General features: G+C 41.5%; 1 protein-coding gene across 1 annotated transcript; it reads left to right on the forward strand.

The window, feature by feature from the left end:
- The first annotated feature begins 6,015 nt into the window (after positions 1-6,015).
- AQP11 (aquaporin 11) lies at positions 6,016-18,124 on the forward strand. The gene is made up of 3 exons (XM_009809217.2): positions 6,016-6,610; positions 12,287-12,403; positions 18,072-18,124. The coding sequence occupies exons 1-3, from the start codon at positions 6,016-6,018 to the stop codon at positions 18,122-18,124; spliced, it is 765 nt and encodes a 254-aa protein (XP_009807519.1).
- The last annotated feature ends 2,456 nt before the right edge of the window (positions 18,125-20,580 follow it).

Raw genomic sequence — 20,580 nt, forward strand, 5'->3', positions numbered from 1 at the left:
CACAGCGCACTGTAGAATTACTACAAACATGCCTGAAGAAATATCATTAGCAAATAGGCTTTTGAGGCCACGTGAGTAGGCATGATACCTATTTTTAAATGCATATATAGCCTAAGACAGGTATAAAATAGTGATCGCAAGAGCATGCTGAATTAGGGCAGGTGATCCTGAAGAAAGCACTCGGGCTTTAGGAGTTGTATCACCAGTGAGGAGACACACTACCCTTAAGGCCTGGCTCATTTTTGCAGACCTGGAATTTGGGAAAATATTTTGAAAGTTGGGTGCAACAGATTTATTGAGACAGTAAATATTCATGGACTCCCTGTTCAATATAGGACCATGTTTTAAGGCAAGCAGTTTGATTCTAGAACAAGCTTCAAACAGATGGAAAGCAACACAATGTGAACAAAAGATGAAGGACTGCACACTGTGCAATTTTTGTTAGCAAGTGTCACTTTGCTATCATGAGTGGGGCTGTGGCAGCTAACAGCAAGACTTAAGAAAGGCAAAGCTGAGGATGATTTTTGTATTACATAACCCGGAGGGGGGAAAAAACCCAAACCACCCAGAAATGGCCTTAAAAACCAAGAGTCTTTAAAAAACATGAAGCTTTTTCTCTGCCTTTAGTTTTTTGTTTGTTTTAGCTTTGAGCCTTTTCGATTATGCCTGTGAGCTTGTCTTCAAAACCAGGGAAGTTAGATCCTTCTGGTTTTAAATCAAAACTGACAGATAGAATCACCTGAATTCAGGATCATGGTCTGAGGAGGAAAAGAGAAATACTGCAGTGCTCATAAGAAAATCAAGCATCTGTTAACGCAAGGTTCTTTTGCCACCAAGACCTGCCTTCGAACCGTCATTTACTTAAAATGAATCTATTTTTGCTCCTGTGGTATTAAAAATTTTCTTTAAAACCCTAAGTCTACACACCCTACTGCAGTAGCAACAGGTAGGTTTCTACAGCAAAATATCTGGGTTTGTATAATGTTGAAAGCTGTGTCTATTATTACAAAATAGCGATTTTATTTATATTCATTTGCATATGTCTTGTTGCATCAGTGATTATGAACACCAGGTGGCTTAGAGACTTCCTTTCTCCATGACTCACCTCATAAAATAAGATTGCTTGTTACATTTTTAGGAGAAAAGCGCTTCCCATCAAAGCTAACAGCACGATCAGAAAACAAAAATCAGTGGTATAACTCATTTACTGTGCAAGGTGGCCAGTCATGACTGAAGAGCAAATAAACCTTCTGGCCCTTTGGTACGAGGCAGTAACCTTTGGTAGCAGAGTGGGGGAACAGATGGGGGTAGCCCCCCTTCAGTTGCTGCTGCCTAAACCCAACAGGGTTTGCAAATCCAAATTTTCAGTCTAGTGGCTGGGCCTAGTCACTGTGATTCCACCCACATTAGTAAATTAAACAAGGCCAGGACCAGTCTCTGCCCCTCAGGCCAACTGCCACAGGACATCCAATTTTCATTCTATTACAGCCTCAAAAAGACAGTGCAAGCACACAATCTGCCTCTTGGGGATGGCAGGATGTATCCCCTAAGCTGTGCCCTGGATATTTTGGGAGACTGCTCGTTGGCCAGGCTAAAACCATGGAAGGATTAATGAGAATCAGTAGAAACAACTGAGCTCCAGTGCTCAGGAACATCCTGATGCTGTTTCACTTGTTGGTATCTGCAGAGCTTTAAAGAGCCTGGACATTTTTCACGCTTTCATCTGTGCTAACGCCCTCACCAGGTCCTTACAGCAATAGCCCACACATGCACTGGTGGCATTTCTTGCCCTAATACCAAGCACTCTCGGATATATCGTCTAAAAGCTCAAACTCGTGTCTACTGAGCAATTCTCCCAATGTCATCATCCCCGGCTCTTTCCTATCGCCCACGCACCAGGATTACTGTCTGCATAGCAGTGTGGGTACAGCGGAGCTTCTGAGTGCCCTCTGGCGCAAAGTCTGGCACCGTCCTTCAACTGCTGTGAAAAGCGGACGGAAAGGGGTAATGTCCTAAACCTCCACAGCCGCTTGCTAAGAAAAGCTGTGCTGAAGCTGTGCTTGAGCTTGCCAGGGCCTGTGCTCAACAAGGTTTTTCTGTTTGGAGGCACTATGACTACTTTTAGTTTCTGTATCTAATCGATTTCTAGTTTTAAATGTCAGTGAAAAACTACTGGTTTGGGGGAAAACCAACTAAACCACAACAGAGAAAACAGGGGCACATGAATTCCCTGTTGAACTACAGATTCAACTCCTCTGCAGTTGTTCCTTAACATTAAAGTAGTTGGAAGTGTTTGCCAGCATCTTCCAGCATGATAATGCCCAATTTCACCCCTGCAAAACCCGTCCAAGAATTCTTGGCATGTTGATACCCTCTGAATGACTCAGCCTCCCATAGGAAAAGGCATTAGATCAGGGAATTTTAGGAAGGAAGGGCGCTGAAACCATACATAGAGCTAAGAACAGTTAACTGCATATCTGCTATGGAAAAAGAAGGAAATAGGGGAGCTTGGGCAGAGAAGGAAAGTAGGAATACACACAAATAGGAAAGAAAATACAAGCACTGATATGCATGGAAGGGAAAATGGGAGAAAAGGATGTGAAGTGACTCTGAAACAGGGAGAAAAGAAAGTGGGGAGTATCAGAGAAAAGGGAAACTATATACATCCTGGTGTAGGGCAGGCAGGAGCATAAGGGAATCTGGTACATGGAGGAGAGAGCAGACACGAGGATGACATGGAATGAGACACGGAGCCAGCACTACCACAAGGAAGAAGAAACTGATGAGTCTAGCTCATTCAGTTTCAAGAAACTATATGTTGTAAAATGAATTTTAAAAGACATTCCAGGCTTGAACATTCGTTTTTACAATTTACAAAATTAAGGGCTTGCACCTGTATCTAGAAGTTCTACATTCTCACGTATCAGTGGCAAAAGACAAAATAAAGCTGCTATAGGAACACACCAAAAGCAATTGTTTGGAATGACACTACCCTCTGGTGGTCAAAAAATAGTTATACCTACAGCAGGAAGGTAAAACGTTTGGAGCTGGTCGTACAGACAACTGTGGCTTGTTTGAGCCCTTATTCATGTCATTGGCACCAACTATACTTAACAAAAAAAAAAAAAAAGCAATCAATTCCAATCCACACTTCAGTTAATCCACCTTGAGACCATGCTGTTAAATGACACATCCACCTTATCAGTCTGGTTTAAAACGATGCATTGACTGGTCATAAGCACAAGTAACTGACTGAGGCTTCTGAAACAGACTGGCAATAATTTTTGTGTTCTCTGGCAACTTGCAAGAATAGAAACAACACACATGGCTGTGCTTAGCTATGTAAGTAAAGAAAATAACACAATACTAAATTCCCAAATAAAACGTAAAGCTATTACCAGCAATTTTCTGCTTTATCTCTTTGGAAAATAAGCTCTTCAGAACTGACATTCACTTCTAGTGTGCGCAAAAGAGCTCCTAGACCAACAGACTCCAGTCTCTAGATGTCACTTTAATACAAGTATTTAATAAAAACTACAATACGGCTTGCAGGAAAGAAAAATGGAAGATAATTTTTCCAAGTTAGTGCTGACCACATCCATAATTGTGTACATCACCACCAGTGAATTGAAAACAGAGTGCATAAAGCTGTGGTCACAGGGAAAAAAAAAACAACAGAGGAGCCTATATATACACATATTGAAAGCCAGCTTTCTTATTCCGAGCCTTACTTCTAACAGGACATTCCTTAATTTCATCCAAAATCTTAGATACATAAAGGATACAACTGGTTTTTTTCTTCCATATTACAGTTAAAGAACATCATTGCTGAGAAAGGCAATTGCTTCAATTCAGGGTTTTCATGAAGGTGCTTCAGGACTTATGTAATGACTTAATACAGTCATCGTGTCTCGTGCCTTGCCTCACTCACATTTCCTGACATCTAATCTTGCACAAACAATAAAAGCCAAATATTAACCACTCTGCCATTTTCTCCTTTCCTCTCTTTACATTATCACTGTCTGACTATTGGGTTTTTTTCCCCGTCCTGTTAAAAACATCCCTATTTCTCATAGCCAAATGATCCTCTTGGAAGCTGAGCCTTCCAAATACTCTTTTATCCCCAAATTTCTTAAGACCAGATGTCTGGATGGTCCTACATTTCTAGAAATGAGGAACAGCTCGTCATGTCGCTCCCTCCTACAGAAACTATTCTGTTTTGCAACTTTGATCTTTATGGTAGGCTGACCTTCAACTAGAAGTAAGGGTTTGCTTTTGTTGCTTGGAAGCAATATATGCGTGTACTGCCTCCTCGCAAGAAATACACTGTGCACACCTTGATTGGGCAAAAGTCATTCCTGCCGGGTCCGATCAACTGTCATCTTTGATACCACCTTGTGGCAAAAATATTGGATCCTGGAAATACTCAGCATTTGTCCCTCCTTGCAGGTGCATTTCACTGCAGCACAGTGGTAACCGCTGCCAGCAGCGCTTCAGTTTTACAGTTCATAAACACAGCATTTAGCACTCCTAAAAATGCGGCACCAAGTCAGTGACGGAGAGGACAAAAAAGCAGGAAAAAGCACCAGAAAACGCATTTATTCTTTCCACAGGGTGAAAACTAAAGCGGTGCATCAAAGGACACATGGCACAACCATTTGCGTGCTCAGAGCCCATGCATTTATTTCTCTTCCGCCCTGCAGAACACTCCCAGCAAGAGGTACGACCTTTTCCAGGTGCGTTAACTGCAATATAGCGCTGCAGGTAGAGACTGAAGGAAAACTCGGCCCCAGCCGAACAGGACAGGAAGCGTTTACGCCAATTACCTCACACTGGACTCACCCTTCTCAGTTACTAGGCACAAAAAAAATTATCCTAGAAGAGGCCATGCCTATTTTTCAGGGCCGTCCCGAGGCCATTTGGGGCCTGCTGTGCAAGCCAACATTACCACCTTCTGCAGCATGAGGACAATGCCTATTTTTAGCATTACTTCCACTGGAGAAGCCCAAGAATCACCACCTGCCTCCTCCTGACGCTCTGTCAAACGCCTTTCTCCCAGCATGAGAGTGGCAGGAAGAGAATGAATTAACCCACACACCTGCTTCGTGCACAGCGAGGCTCCCAAGAACAAGGGAAACCACTCTAAAAGCCTCCAGCCGGGCTGAGGCCAGCGGCAGCTGCCAGCACCACCTCAGTTTTAACTCCGGGCCCTCCGGCTGGAGGACAGGGGCCGCGCCGCTCCCCTCCTCTCCTCACCCCACGGCCCCCCGCCTCCCCTTCGCCTCAGCACCAAGGGCCGCAGCCCGCGCGCGGGAAACCGCCCGCGACCCCTCGCTCCCTTCGGCCCCACCGGGGAACCGGGCGCCGCGCGCATGCGCGGTCCCGCAGCCCTCTCGCGCGCCGCCGGCGGCCGCTGCGGCTCGCGCAGCGCCTGGCTGAGGAGAAGGCGGCGGAGGAGGAGGCGGCGACGGCAACTCCGCCTCACCTCACCCCGTCGCGGGGACGGAGCTTATTCTTTAACTGCTTTCGCCTGCCTGCAGACAGGCCGCGCTACCAACCCGACCGAGAAATTGGCTCGCCTCCTGTTCTCCCGTGGGCGGGAGCGGGGGCCGGGGCCCTCCCCGCCTACCGCGGGCTGAGGGGAGCTCCGTCCGCCCCGCCGCGGAGGGGCTGAGGGAAAGCAGAGCCCCCTTCTTCCCCCGCTGCCTCTTTTCCACCGCAGGGAGAGACCTTCCTTCTCCTAACCCCTTCCCTGGCGAGGAGAGGAGGGGAGAGGGATCCCCCTGCCCTCACCCCTGTCAAGCCGGGCTCCCCTGCCCTTTGCTCCCCGTCCAGCGGAGGGTGAGTCAGACGTCTCGCAGGCGGCAAGCAGGTGGGGAAAGAAGCTGGCTCCTACCTCAGAGGGAGAGGGTGGTCATTTTCCCTCCCTCTCCCGCTTTCTTCCTCCCCATAGGTGGTGGGGCTGGACCAGGGTGAACTCCTCCTCCGAGTCCTTCAGCCGGTGAAGCCCTCGCCATGGCTGTCGGTGGGGTCGGGACCTCGCTCCTGCTGATGGCCGGCATCATGGTAACAGTGGGGCTGTGCCGGAGATTGACCCGCCGCCGGCTGCGCTCCCACCAGCGCCTTTGCACTTTCTTTCTGGAGATGTTTAGCACCTTCCAGATTTGCGCCTGCACTAACGAGCTCTGCCTGCTCAGCAACGTGGAGCCGCAGCCGCATACGGCCCTCACTCTCACCTACGGTTTCACCGTCCTGCACGGCTTGACTCTGACTGGCAGCACATGCAATCCCTGTGGCACCTTGCAGCCAATGTGGGGCGGTGGGATATCGGTCAAGATGGGTGGACTCAAGATCGGCGCTCAGTTCGTGGCTGCAGCGCTTGCCAGAGTGTTTATGCACTTTATCTGGAGCCTGGAGATGGCAGAGCCACATTTTGAAGCACTCTCACAGGGCTGCAGCAACCCCATGCAGACTACAGAGACACAGGCATTCTGCATAGAACTGCTCTTTTCTGTCGTTTTCCAGCTGACCATCCTGCGAGTGGAAAGCGTTAATCCCAAATATAGAGTCCATTTGATCGCTCTTCTCATCACCATGCTTGTGTATGCAGGTGAGTCTTTTTTTTCCTCTCTGTTCCTGCAATGAAGTTGTAACAGAAGGGGCTTTTTAATTTTCTTAAAAGTGTTAAGATGCAAAATTATTTTTCTTAGAGTACAAAAAAATGCATCAAGGAAAGTCTTTGGTCCTACATACGCAGAGTTCATTTGGAGTTCATGTAGTTTACCTGGTTAGATTCCAGGCAGCTGTGGGGTTAAGAATGAAATGAGTTATGAATTTTAAATTATGTAAAATCTACAAGTAAATAGCGTTAAGAGTTTCACAGAACACTGTTAAAATATCTCCGTGAAGGATGATTTCATAATCCGACTTTATATAGCGTGAGAGATTTCATACAGTGGGCTTTGATTTCTAAGTGGCATTGCGAGAGAGCACCGCTGTCTACATCAGGAAAAAAATGCTGATTGTGCAACGGCAGGGTACAGACCGGTAATATGGAAGTTCTGCATTTAAATAATGCATAATTCATATCACTGCAGTTTATTTAACTACATTAAATCCTTAAATCAGGAGCAGGAATGCTTATTTGTAGAATGTATGCAGAAATGATAAAATAATACCTCATGAAACCAAATGTAAAAAAAGAAAAAAAAAATCAGGCGCCTGTTGTACCGTAGCATTTGCAAGAGTCTCCTGTCTCTGTAACGCCCTGTGTGGCCATGTCCTTGCCTCTGCCTGACTGTCACCTCACGCTTCCCAGAGCTGGAGCACTTGTGCAGCCTCTCTGGATCAGCAGGGAGGAGGAGGTGAGGGGAGTCAGTCTGAACTTCTTTCTGCTGACTGTTGATGCTCCCCGTTGTCCCCAGTGAAGTGCCAGAGGTATGTCACTTGTCACTTGAGGACTGCCCTGCAGGGAGTGGGTTGTACTGGGAAGGAGATTCTGTGGTTTGGGGTACAGGGAGGTGAGAGAGAGATGGTTACGGAACTCCTTGCTTGTGCTACAGCCCCCACCACAGAGGAAGTCATGTAGGAAACGATCAAATCTGTTTGAGAGAGGGAGATCACTTTCTTACCTGCAAACATCTGGGATGTCATTGATGTCTTGTCCAAAAGTTTTAACTGTATTATGCTATCTAATGTAAATAGCATATAGTAGAATAAAGTATGGTCGAATTTTCAGATGTTTTAATGAATCACAGAATCACTAAGGTTGGAAAAGACCTGTAAAATCATCAAGTCCCACCATCAACCCAACCCCACCATGCCCACTAAACCATGTCCCACAGTGCCACATCCACACATTCCTTGAACACCTCCAGGGATAGTGACTCCACCACTTCCCTGCAGCCTGTTCCAGTGTTTCACCACTCTCTCAGTGAAAAAATTTTTCCTAATATCCAGCCTAAACCTCTCCTGGTGCTTAAGGCCTTTTCCTCTTGTCCTGTCGCTAGTCACTGGGGAGAAGAGACCAACAAAAACCTTTACTCATTATGTTGGGCTGAAATTAGCTAATACCTGAAACATTAAAAGAAGTCCGTGGAGAATTTTGAGAATTAACTTAGCAATTTGAACTACTTTCTAAAATCAATTTTTAAAGGCAGAGGCAAGGTGTCAAGGCATTTTAGCACACTAAATATATTTCTGAATTGCTCAGTAAAAGTGTAGCCGAAGATTATCCTCCCTCTTCTACAAGCATGGATTTCTGATTCTTAACATTCCTTTCCTGCTTAGCAAATAGTCATATAAAATAATACGTGTCACATTGCCTTCCTCTGCACTAGTTCCTATGAAGAATTCGTGCCCAGTATCATTGGCCAGGCTGGCCTCTTATCTTTTCCTAGCAGGAGAAGGCTGTGTCCCAAGTCCTCTTGCTTGTCATGAACTTGGACTTGTTACGACTACCCAGTGCAATCAGTCTGCATGTACTTCTAGGAAACATCAGACCTACTGCGCCCAGGCCTCTTTCACATGCACAGTTTGTCTGTATCGTGTGCAGAACACCCTGTGCTACCTGGACATTTTTCTTTCCATTTCTTTTCATCTAGCATCAAGTCTACTGTGAAAATATATATGCATTCCGGGGAGCAGATCCTGAATCTAGTTTTGTCCCCTGCTTAGTGGAAAATCTAATTCTTTCTTGTTCACTCTGCTCCAGGCTTCCTAAGGGTTGCATTCTTTGCTGTACTCTCAGTTTCAAAAGGAGAGGTGAAACGTGCCGTCCTCCCCCTGCAGTAGTCATGAGCCCGGTGTTTACTGTGCGCTCCTGAGATGTGGATTGAAGCCTCCTGAAGTAGAGGACAGCTTAAAAGCCAAGATTCTTATCACTGAGCTACTATACAAGTGTGGGAGCAGGCTGCTGCTATTAATTTCTTTGTGATGAAGTCACAGGCTTGCACTGTAAGGGATCTCTTTTGCAGTGGAAGGTTAGGTAGGTACGTGTAGGACACCTTAGAGGTTCTCAAACCTTTCTTGCTGCCTCTTTCCCTTTGCCGACATCTACACGCAGACATTCCCCAGGATATCCTCCATTCTCCTGCCCCCTCCATTTTGAGGGCCGCTGATCAGCACCCCTTTCCCACAGCCACTCAGCACAGCCTCCTGACAGCATGCCGGGTAGCTGAGGCAACAGCGAAGGGCCTGGTGGGTGGCCACGACCTGTGTCTGGTGCATATATACGACCCATATATCCTGTGGGTCTCGTGGCGTAGCCCTAGCCATGTCTGTTCCACCTCCAGTTTGAGAAACGGTGCTCCGTACACGCAGTAGGAAGAGTGATTTCCAAATTGGGTGTTACAGATAGTGGCCTCCAGCAGGCCAAGTTCTCTACAGGCTTTGAAGACAGGCAGTCGCTTAACTTAGCTGGGCTGGATCATTCTCAGGAAATCTGTACCTCTTTGTTTATAAGGAACTTGAGTGCTTCTTTAAGAGGAATGGATCTTGCTTGCTCACCCAGCACCAAAGGGCTAGGCAACCAGTGCAAATTTAGGCAAACTGGTAGCATTCTTCCCTTTTCCTACAAAAATATCAAATAGTTTAGAATGTTGTATGAATAATGATATTTCAAATTTTAATTTGACAGATACAGTGTTCTAGCTAGGAACTCAGAAAGGTGCATTAAATTTACAAAATAAAATTCATGCTAATGATTTCTTTTTACACTCTGATTTTAAAAACCAAATCAATTGTGCCTTCAGGATCTGAGTTTATTACAGTTATGAATGAACCAGAAATGTCAGAAAATACATCTTGTCCATAGTGTATCATATTTCATTCCGTGGATTATGCTCTACTATGAGTTTGAAAGCTGTATCCTGTAAGAAGAATGATTGCTCTCTAAAAAGGGACTGCAAGAAGGAATATCTCTTATTCCAATTTGGTTTGGGAAAGATTTTGAAGGATAGCCATATCCCTATGGCTTATACCCGATTAAATGTACTGATACACATAGAGGGCTCAAACCCATGAAATTCTATTTATACGGTTGACTAAGTGAAGTTGTTGGGAAAAAAAAAGAAGTTGATATGTCACTGTTGTGTGTACCCCATAAAAGGTCCTTAGGTATGCCATGCAACTTACTCCAACAAGTAACATCAGATTATATAGTATTTTCAAAATTACAAGCTGTTCCCTTAGTTTTTCTTCTACTTTTTCATAGTTAAAAATACTTGGGTGTTTTTTTTTTTTTCACCTAGTCTTACACAGACCAAATTTTTATAATAGTGCATACTGTACACAAAAGCTCCGATATAGCACTCACTCTGTTTCTTCTACTAAGTAGAAAGAAAAAGAGAACATTATGTCTTTGCATATTAAGGGAATGATTCAGAAGCTAAGGATGCAGACCATATACATGTTGGTAAAGAATATTTTTGGATAGTTCCTTTCAGAAAAATATTTAATAAAGGCAAGAAAAAAAATACACCTTTTGAGGGCTTTTTCATTTACAGCCAATATTGCAATGAAGTCAGAATTGTATGAAATTGGTTAGATGTTTCTGAGCCTAACATATCAAGGTAAAAATGACATACGTATTTTTAATTCCAAGTTTCTTCCTAATTTTGGGTTTGCCTCTAGTAATTTCAAAAGTTAAAAATGCTTTCTCACACATTGTGTGGAGCACACATTACTTCACCTTTTTTAAGTTTTTATGTGTACAACAGCAAAGATGTTACACTTCTTTTGCCTTAAAATCAATTATCTTTTCTGTATGCAGGCTGAGATGTTTAATTAATATTTTTAAATAAGATTATACTAATGTCCCTGGCCTATGGTTGATATTCCAGTAGTTATTAGTAATAAATATTGAAGAAAAACAGCAGTTAAAACACTGCCTAATGTTCAATGTTCAGAAACAGCAACTGTCTCCTGAGAGCGAAATTCCACTCGTGAATGTGTGTGTGTGGATATAAAAGCAGAAGCAGTGAATTCATAAATAGATTAAAGCAAAGTAAATTATTGTGGATGGCCTTCCTGGCAACAGTGGAAGTTGGTAATGTGTCAGCGTGCAGAACAACAGACTGCATAGTGAATCTGAGTTGCAGTGTAAAACCAGAGTAAACTGAGTAGGTCAACAAAGATTTAAACCTTCCCAAACTGTAATAACGGTAAAAGAAATAATGAGTATATAGAAAGACAAATACAGGAGAATGACAAAGACCTTACTAAAACTTTCGGGAAATGATTGCTTGCTCATAACAAATGAGGATTTCAGCAGGGTGGTATTTGTACAAAGGATAAGTTCAAAGCTCACGCTAGCTTATTTGCGAAAATCAAGAATAAGCTTTAAGAAAATAAATAGACACAATTAGATAATATTTTATGGGAATAGATTAATAGATAAAACAGATACGGGGTGGTTAGTAACTAATAGTACAGAAATACAGATAATTTTGTTATGCGTAATGCTTTTTCTGCAGGATTGCAATGAGAGGAACAGTGTATGTCAGAATTAAAAACACTTACTTCCAGGTTCATCTGCAGTGTAATTACAGTTTAGTCTCCACAATGTAATATGTTCAGATCTAGTTATTAAGAGAATGTTCAGGCAACTTTATTTACATCTGAAATCAGAGGCAAGGAAAGATACTTGGCTTCTTTAAGCTTCCTTTTTCAAGAGAGTGGAGTGGGGTTTGCTTTTATTTTCTTCAAATAACATATAGAATGATTGTGAATGTTTTTTCCCAAGTAATTACCATATGATGATCTTAGTGTTCTAGAAAATGATAATATTAGTGTTTTGATAAGAAAGTACAGAGGTCAGCTTAGCAAGAGCAGCGCTTGACAGTTTTTTCCATCATCTTGCGTACATGTTACATGCGACGTGGGGATGTAATGAAAACTCAGTATTTGTTTAGTAATATTTGTGTAATTTCTCTCTCTTCTGAAAGCATGATACAGACTGTTAGCAAAGCAGCTTACAGCTTTATCAACAGAAACATTCAACATTAGCCAAACCCATCTCTTCAAACAGTATTTGCTAGAAAAAGTTAAAGGAAGTTATAGCCTATGCTTTGCATATTTTAAAGCATTTTAGAAAACAGTTAAACTGTTAAACATATCATGGGGTAAATGCCTTCAGAAGAGTTTATCTGTTCAAATGGTTTCTGCTGATTCATTTTATTGCAGGGTGTACATTTCTTGTAGTATTGTCTATGTGCATTTCAATATTAATTTAAAGTAAATATTAAGAAAGACGGTTTGATTTCATATTGTTTACATTTTATTGCAGGTGGAAATCTCACAGGAGCAATATTTAACCCAGCACTGGCTTTTTCATTACATGCAAATTGTTTCTATGACAAATTTTTGAGTTACACACTAGTATATTGGATAGCACCATCCTTAGGTAAGTTATTAGTATTTCGTGTGTTTGAGAAAGTGTTATTTAGTACATGGTTCAAAAATCAGGAAATAGGTATTCTTTATTTGATAGTCTGCTCGTTTTCTGCTTTAAATAAAATCCAGAAAATAAGTCAGTTATAACTTACATGTAGAAGTCATTCAGAATCATGGTTTTGTTTTGCAAGTGTAGGCTGTGTATTTTAAACTTGTTTAGTGCTCTATGTAGAGCACCTGTAACACTCTGTTTTGTGAATCAAGCATCTAATACTGAGTTTTAAACACCAGTTTTATTCACAAGATAATATCTACTGGTTTAATGAGTTTATTTTAAGAAATAACCATATTAGGTTATATAATTGTTTAGTTTAGATGTCATGTTCAAAGTCTAAGTACTTTTGAGATACTTCAAGCAAGAAGATGTACCTAACAGAAAACCACAACACCATAATTCTAAACGGAAAAAGGTTAGCATTTAGGTTAGGGTTAACTAGTTAGTTATAAACCAACAGCTCTTTACTCTGGAGTGTGATCCTTTCGAAGCTGCCTATTGTTTGGGACTGTATGCCTTGGTATTAAAATCCAGCCTGTCTGAGGTATGCTGCAAATTCTCACGCTGACCAAAGACCCACTTGTAGATTCTAGCGGAATATTAAAAAGGAGAAGAGGCTACCTGAAAGTAAATATTAGCCTGATTAAGTTCAAAAAGAGAAGCACACTGGTTAGCATGCAGTTTCTGTCTTGCTTTGTGACAGTACACAAGAACAGGGGGATGATTAATTAAAAAAAAACCCCACAGGTATTAGGACAAGTGCTTAAAGTATGCTTTCTCAATTATTACTATTATAATATCAACTCTTTTTTATCTCCGTAGTGTCTAAACTTTGCAGTTTCCATTTTATGTTTTTTCCCCCAATCACTGTTGGAAACAATCTGTTCTTAGTTTAAGAATAAGCAATATTAGCAACTGGATTTTTTCTAACTTAAATTACGGTTTCAATCTGGGAGCTATTGATTTTAACTTCTAGTTGTGTGCAGATGAAAATGTTCCATGTAAAACTTCATGATGTTGGTTGTTTACAGTTAGCCCCTACAAATCGTGAGCTTTCTGCTTAGAGGGTATATAAAGAAGCAGTCTGCTAATCCCGAGTTCTTTCATGACTGTTAATCCTATTAGAAGGTACAACAGTTGTACTGGAAAGAAGGTGGGCTGTGAAACACTCAGAGGAAAAATCTCAGAGGGCTCCAGTTATAACAAATAACTTCTTTTTCTTTGAGTCTATGTCTGTGCATTTTCTACTTACAGTGACTCTCAGTCAGTCAAAAATGGAGACAGAATTTTAGTTAAACTAAAATTCACTTTAATATACTTTTTTTAAATTAGACATCTCAACAGGATGACTGAACAATAGAATAAGCTTGATAAAAGCCCATGCACTGCTCCAGTTAGTAGCTAATGAAATGTCTTCAGCAAAGCTGGGTCCTAGCAGAACATATGATATTCCTTAGATCTCACATTTAGCTTTCTGGTATGTTAACTGATTTCAGCCTGATAGCCATTTTGAGATTGCCTGGGTTGTAAGTACTTGGGCTTTAATATTTTGACAAGTGATCTAAAGAAACAGGAGGCAGAACATGTTTCAGAAGAAACACCATGTTCTACTTACTTAGCAAGGTGCATCCTACAGAACTGCTTTGCAGAAAGCCTTCAGGCCGATTTCAGCTTGAGAAAGAAAATCAGCAGACGTTAACACAAATGGAACCACAACTTGAGGAATTTAGAATGCGGTTAGGGAGTAATGTTATATTTCTGTGAAAATTCATGAACAGCGGTTTATCGTTAGTTAACATATAGAAAATACATATAGAATATATTGAATGCTGTCTCTTAATTTATGAAGGAAAGGAACTCCAGACCAAGCAGTTGTAAAGATGTGAATACTGGGGACTCATCACTTTTTGTGCAGTGTCACTACTGTAGCCAAACATTTTGTTACAGATCTCGGGTCTGTGGATCACCTGAATGGCCGAGTAGTCTATCGGTAATAAAAATATCTCATTACAAAACAAGGGAGCTTCATGAATACATATAGACCTTCTCTTATAAACCAGGAGCAGTAAACACACATAAGATGTCTGAGGTGGAAGTACAGAGGAGATAGTTACATTTGAAAACTGAATTGATGAATACAGGAGCGCAGATCTACAAATCTAACACTAAATTTTTCAAATGCTTTGAATATAAGAAAATAATAGGAATATAATTTTTTCTTCCAAAATTGGATCAAATGATGAGACATGTAGGAAAATGACCTGTTATCATGATAATAAAATTCTTGTGAAAAGAACCTCTAATCAGAATCATAAAAGTAGATGATGAGGGAAGCGGTATTTTAAATTTAGTTGTAAAAATTACAAATACCCGTGAGGACAAGGAGACTGAGACCATTCAGTGTATAACAGATACCCTGATCTAGCCATAAGCCAGTTCTTAACTGTCAACTTTAAAACAATTTTCTTAGAAAGGACACTTAGAACAAGAGGAAGATTAATTATCATAACCTTCACAAGAGGAAGAGGAAGTGGATGTCTTCTTTTAGGATAAACAAATATACTGGTGGTTTATGGTCTTTCATGAATGTAATCTTGGAACTGTAGTTAAGAACTCATTTTTCAAAACGGCTTCACTCATGTTTTGGAAAAGGTGATTCTCCAGTAGCATTAAAACAGCTAATTCCTGGAGTAAATTGCCAGCAAGTGTTTATGACTTAGCACAGGCAGGCCTAAATTCTGCACTGTGAACGTAGAAGCAGTAAGTACCAGTGGAACAAAGATAGTTTCTGTTTTACTGCCAAAGGCGTTCATGTTAGTTTTCCAGGCAGGATTATACCATTAGTAATGATGGGGACCGAGCTGATGCTTCCCTTTCAGTACCAGGGAGATGGCAGCTATGAATGAAAGAGTTGGTGACAAGATACTGGACATGAGAGCAATAAAAGGGGATGCTTGTTCCTGGACAGGTGCCAGCTTAGCATCCTGCTAGGTTTCGAACACCATAAAAACAGAATCAATGCCCACTTCTTTAGATCCGTTTTACCAGAAAAACTAATACTATTCCTTAGAAGAAAAAGTTTTTTCACCATCAGGGTAGAAAATAAGTGCCACAAAAATCGCTTAGCAGTAGACGTAAATGGAGGAGATAAGCAAGGGAGAAGGCTACAGGTGAAACTTTCACCTTTCTGCTCGGAGGAGAGGGCATTCATAGGTTTCCATCAAGTTCTGTACACTTAAGCATGGAGCTTAGCAAAGAGACAAGAATTGCAAGTCCATGTGCAGTGAAGTGATGAGCATCTCAGGGACTTGGTAGCAAAGGAGGGTTTCAACATTCAACAAACAACTAGCAGAAGTCTCCTACTCCCAGCCCCTGGTCCTCTATGGGGTTTTCAGCTATGCAGACATCATCTGACAGAGCAAAACTCTTACGCAGTGAGTGAATGCAATGCAAGAAGTTCCTAGAAAACTGTCACTAATCAAGTCTAATTCAAATACTAAAGGGCCAGCAAGTGGTAATCCTGTACTTGACCTGCTTACAAACGGAGAAGAACTTGTGGTGAATGTGGCCACTTGTGTTGTAGTCCTCCCAAGAGTTCAGGGTCCAGAGGAAGACTGGGAAGGCAAATAGCAGAGCTGTTTGGACTTTGGACTTCAGGAGAACAAAATTCTGCTTATTTAGGGAATTGCTAGGTCAGTAGTAACTCCCTCGGAAGCTGCCACAAATGGCAGAAGCATCCTATGGAAAGGTGATGTTTCAAGTAGCACATTTTGATGTGCAGGAACAATCTGTTGTATAGTTAGACTGGGAATTTTGATAGAAAGCTTTTCCCTGCTGGCTAGACAAGGAGCTTCCTACGAACAAAGAAGAGCACGTAAGGAGTCGAAACAGGGACAGGCAGCAAAGGAGTATGAAAGCTTTGCACCGGCACTTAGGAACAAAATCAGGAAGGTCAAAGCTCAGCTGGAACTAAGACTAGGGACATAAAGAGTTACAAATATACTAATAACAAAAAAAGTCCAGAGAAAATGCAGGTCCATTGGCAGATGGGGGAGACAACCTAGTGATGGATGACATGGAAAAGGCTGAGGTACTCCATGTCTTCTTTTTTTCCCCTCAGTCTTCCCAAGCAAAATTTGCTCCCAAACCTCTGTTTAAAACACTAAGGTTTTGGAAAGGAGGCAATAAACAGTGAGGGAGCAACAGGGTAGGAACAACATAGAGAAGCCCGATGAATGCAAATCCATTGGTTTTTCTGGGATTCATCTAAAAACGCAGGTAAAATTGATTGACGTTACTGTTGTCCATCATTTGTGAGAAGTCACAGCAGTTGGAGGAGATTCCTGACAACTGGAAATGTGCTAATAGTATGCCTGCTTTTAAGGAGGAGGAGGAAGAGAAGCCAGGGAATGTTATTGGCCATCAACCAGTTTAAGAGCAATGTGGAGAAAATAGAGGATGCAGTCAGTGGAGGACTACCAAGATGGTAAAGGGCCTGATCTGTGAGGGGAGGGTGAGGGAACTGGACTTGTTTAGGCTGACAAAAATGAGGTGAAAGAGTGTTTTAAGAGCAGTCAACTCTTATTTGAAGAGTAGTTACAAAGGTGACAGAGATGAACTGTTCTCATTGGCAGACGGTGTAACAGCAAGGCCACAAGTTGTGGCTTGGGAAGGTCAGATTAGACTCCAGGAAAACCTTCAGGAGAAGGGTGCAGCAACAGTGGAACAAGTTACTTGGAGAAGTGCTACAGTCTCCCTCCATGGAGGTTTTCAGGACTCAGCTAGACAAAGCCACACTGACTTAGCTAGCATAGGCAATAGTCCTGCACTGAGTGGCAGACGGGGCTAGAGAAAAGCCCTTCCAATAAGCATGTCAACCAGAACCCTCTTCACTTCCAAAACAGAATATACTGATTTTTTCCATGAGGAAAAAAAAAAAAGAACGTTCTTAATAAACTGTAGGTAGGTGCCCTTCTTTGAACTCAATGATCCTTATGGATCCCTTCCAACTTGAGATATTCTATGATTCTCACGAAGAACCTACAATCTCTAACTTTACCATTTTTCAGCTTCAGCATAAACCCTAAACGAGAATGATCTTCAAAAATACCCCACTATCCTATACCTGCTTGCAGCCCCTAAAACCGATGTGGTTATCAAAACAGACACTGCTAGCAAACTCAGCCTTATCCTATCGGCTGAGGAACGGAGGTTTAGTTGCTGGTTCAGTCATTTATACATCCAGCTATAAAGAAAGGAGGCCTGATACAGGAACAGGAAGGTGTACGTGTTGGATGCACCTGGTCAAACTGCTCTGCCTTTGGTTTGGCTTACACAGATCAGAGTTAAAATACTAAATATACAAAAAACCCCAAGATTAACAACTCATAAGGGTCACTTGCATGGTCTGTTGAAGCTTTCTTTGGGAAAAAGATTGTGTTTGCAAAAAAAGTACTGACTGCCTCTAGCCCTTCTGACAGAAAATTCCATTCTTCTGCAATCCCTGCTGTATTGCACGTTAAGACACTCAAATACTTGAACTTAATGTTTATTTTCAATACCAGTACTGTCCCCTTCTCAAATACATTTAAATAAAAGTCCTTTCTGTAATATCTCTTTTCAGGTACAATACTTGTGGCTTTTATATGGGATGAAATCCTTCCTCGGTTATCCTGAGACATCAAATTCTGAAACCTAGCAGTACTACATTGAAAAATACTTTCAACAGCTGCAGACATGAAGCTTCAGAAAACTGTTGACATTGACTCCCACGCCACTTTTCAGTTGTATTTTCAGATTTCACGTTTGAAATATTTGACTTACAACTTTGTATTCAAATACTTATTTTGTAATAGCATATTGAGATTTTGAGAGTACCTGCCAACATTTTCAGTTAAGCCATATGAATGTGAAGGACTGAAAACATTGAAACTTTGTCACTTTAGCCATAAGTGCCATTTGCTGACCTTTATTACAACAGCATGCAAAACTAGTTTTAGAGAAATACCCAGTCCTTTCAAGGTTTGATTTTATTGGATTTCTTCCCATAGAAGGCACCTGCAAAAAAGGAGCTGAAGATTTCATTCTTATAGTGACCTCATCATACTCCTACTTGCAATATACGTCCCTCCGAGAGGAAGAAAGGCTACACTACTCCCTAGAAGAGTCTCCACAGCTCTATTCTAGAGGTACCCTACACCAAAATTAAAAGTCTGTAGGACCAGCATTGTTTTAATAATAGCCAAGTGCAGGTAAGTAACCCCTCACTTCCTTTTGGGAAGGCTTGGCCCCATCCTGTCCTGCTATAGCCTATTGAATGTTTATCTTGGTAATAAAGAAAGGGCGGTAATAAAGTACCATAAAATTCTCTAGACACACACAAAAAAGGGCATTTTTAGGCAAAGAAAACCCTCACCCTACTTTATCCGAGATTACTGCTGCCTCTTCATCTAGTAAAATGATTCATCGCTATATACTGTGTCCATGTGCAACTTAATTTGTCCTTGATTTTATGTAACTTTTACCAGATTTTTCTTGAAATAAATGAATTTGCAATATAGGAGAATAAATAAAAGAGCTAAAACCACAGGAAAGCTACATGCACAAACATGCCCTGTATAGCCTCAGCTGAGGTGAAGAGCACGGATAGGTACCATCCTCTGAAGTTGTTTCTAGCATGAGGTTTCTTCTTCCGGATGCCTCTAATTTATACATATGCCCAAATACATTTTTCAAATTTAAGACTAAATTCAGTTTTTCAGTTTATAGTTACTAGGTTTGAAAGGAGAGATGGTTAACAAGTTCTACAAAGATCCCAGTAATAGGCCCCTCAACTCATTACCCAGGTCACCTTGGACACCATGTTCTAAGAGAAAGGGAGGGAACTAGGCAGGGGTTTTTTCCACAGTAAAATTATGAACCAAGTCTTAAACAGCTACTGTTGTCAGCTGTCTTTTTTGCAAGAATTCAGGAAGCAGATATTTTCATGTAATTTCTGACTTGTTGCAATAAAATCTTTTCTCGTTTTAATCTTCCAAGGTACCTTTAAGATGATACTGCAAAATGAAATAAACTATTTGGACATGCTTTTCATAGAAATCTTATCCATGACCCTGTATTCAGTCATTAAAATAAAAAAAAAAGTAGCCTGCTAATAGACTAAAGAGAACTAGAACTGCAGGGCTAGCGTTCAGCAGCTCTTTGATCCTAGTGTGAGCCGGCCTGCTACAGGAAACTTATCTTTGGTAAAACTCTTCGCGGCAAGGACCACACACTGCCACACTGTCAGCCTGATGAGATGCGATCCTTTAGCTGGTTGTACATTCATCCGCTTATTTATAACTCTGCCACAGAGGGCTGCTAGAACAGAAACCCGACGCACGAGACTGAAAATGTACTTTTATACTGTGTACTGCTTCTAAAACAGATGCTTTGGGAGGCTTCTACCTGCCACTTTCTTGCGTTACTGCTTTTTATCCCTTTTACCTATTTTTAAAGTGATCCATACCTTATATTTTTTTTTCTCCCTGGGATTTTGCCTTTACTGGTGTATTCAAGTCCACTTTTTAGCCTCGTTTCTTACGGAAATGAGCCTTACATAATGAACCGATTTGCATGTCTCCTTTGAGCCCATGAGACCCACAGGATAAAGGTCTCAAACCTCAAAGACCACAAAAGCAGGCAGCCAGGGAAAAGAGAAAGCAGAGATACCAACCTCCAGGCAGCCAAGATTTGTCGAGGCCCTACTTCCACGTCATTTTTGATGGCCTACAAAAGCAAAGTCCGTAAAGCAAAGAGGTCAGATCTGACTTCTGTATGTCTACATTGTTTATTTTGGCATAACATACAGTTTAAAAAAAATTGGTGCAAATCTGGGTGATTAACAAGTAGTTGATCTACTCGTAGCCACTAGAAGTAGAATATAACATAAAAATCACTAAGAAATAGACACACCTTAAATTGACTGAAGTAGCAGAAAGAATGAAAACTAAGTTAGGAATGGAAGAATTTAACTATTTGTGGTAGTACAGACAAAAAGTAACACTTCACATTCAAAGTAATGAATGCATATGAAGTATAAGTGTTCCCAGAACACTTACATGTAGCTTAAATACAAAGTTTTATTAAAAATA

Source organism: Gavia stellata, chromosome 1 (genome assembly GCF_030936135.1).
Source record: "Gavia stellata isolate bGavSte3 chromosome 1, bGavSte3.hap2, whole genome shotgun sequence".
Classification (NCBI taxonomy): domain Eukaryota; kingdom Metazoa; phylum Chordata; class Aves; order Gaviiformes; family Gaviidae; genus Gavia; species Gavia stellata.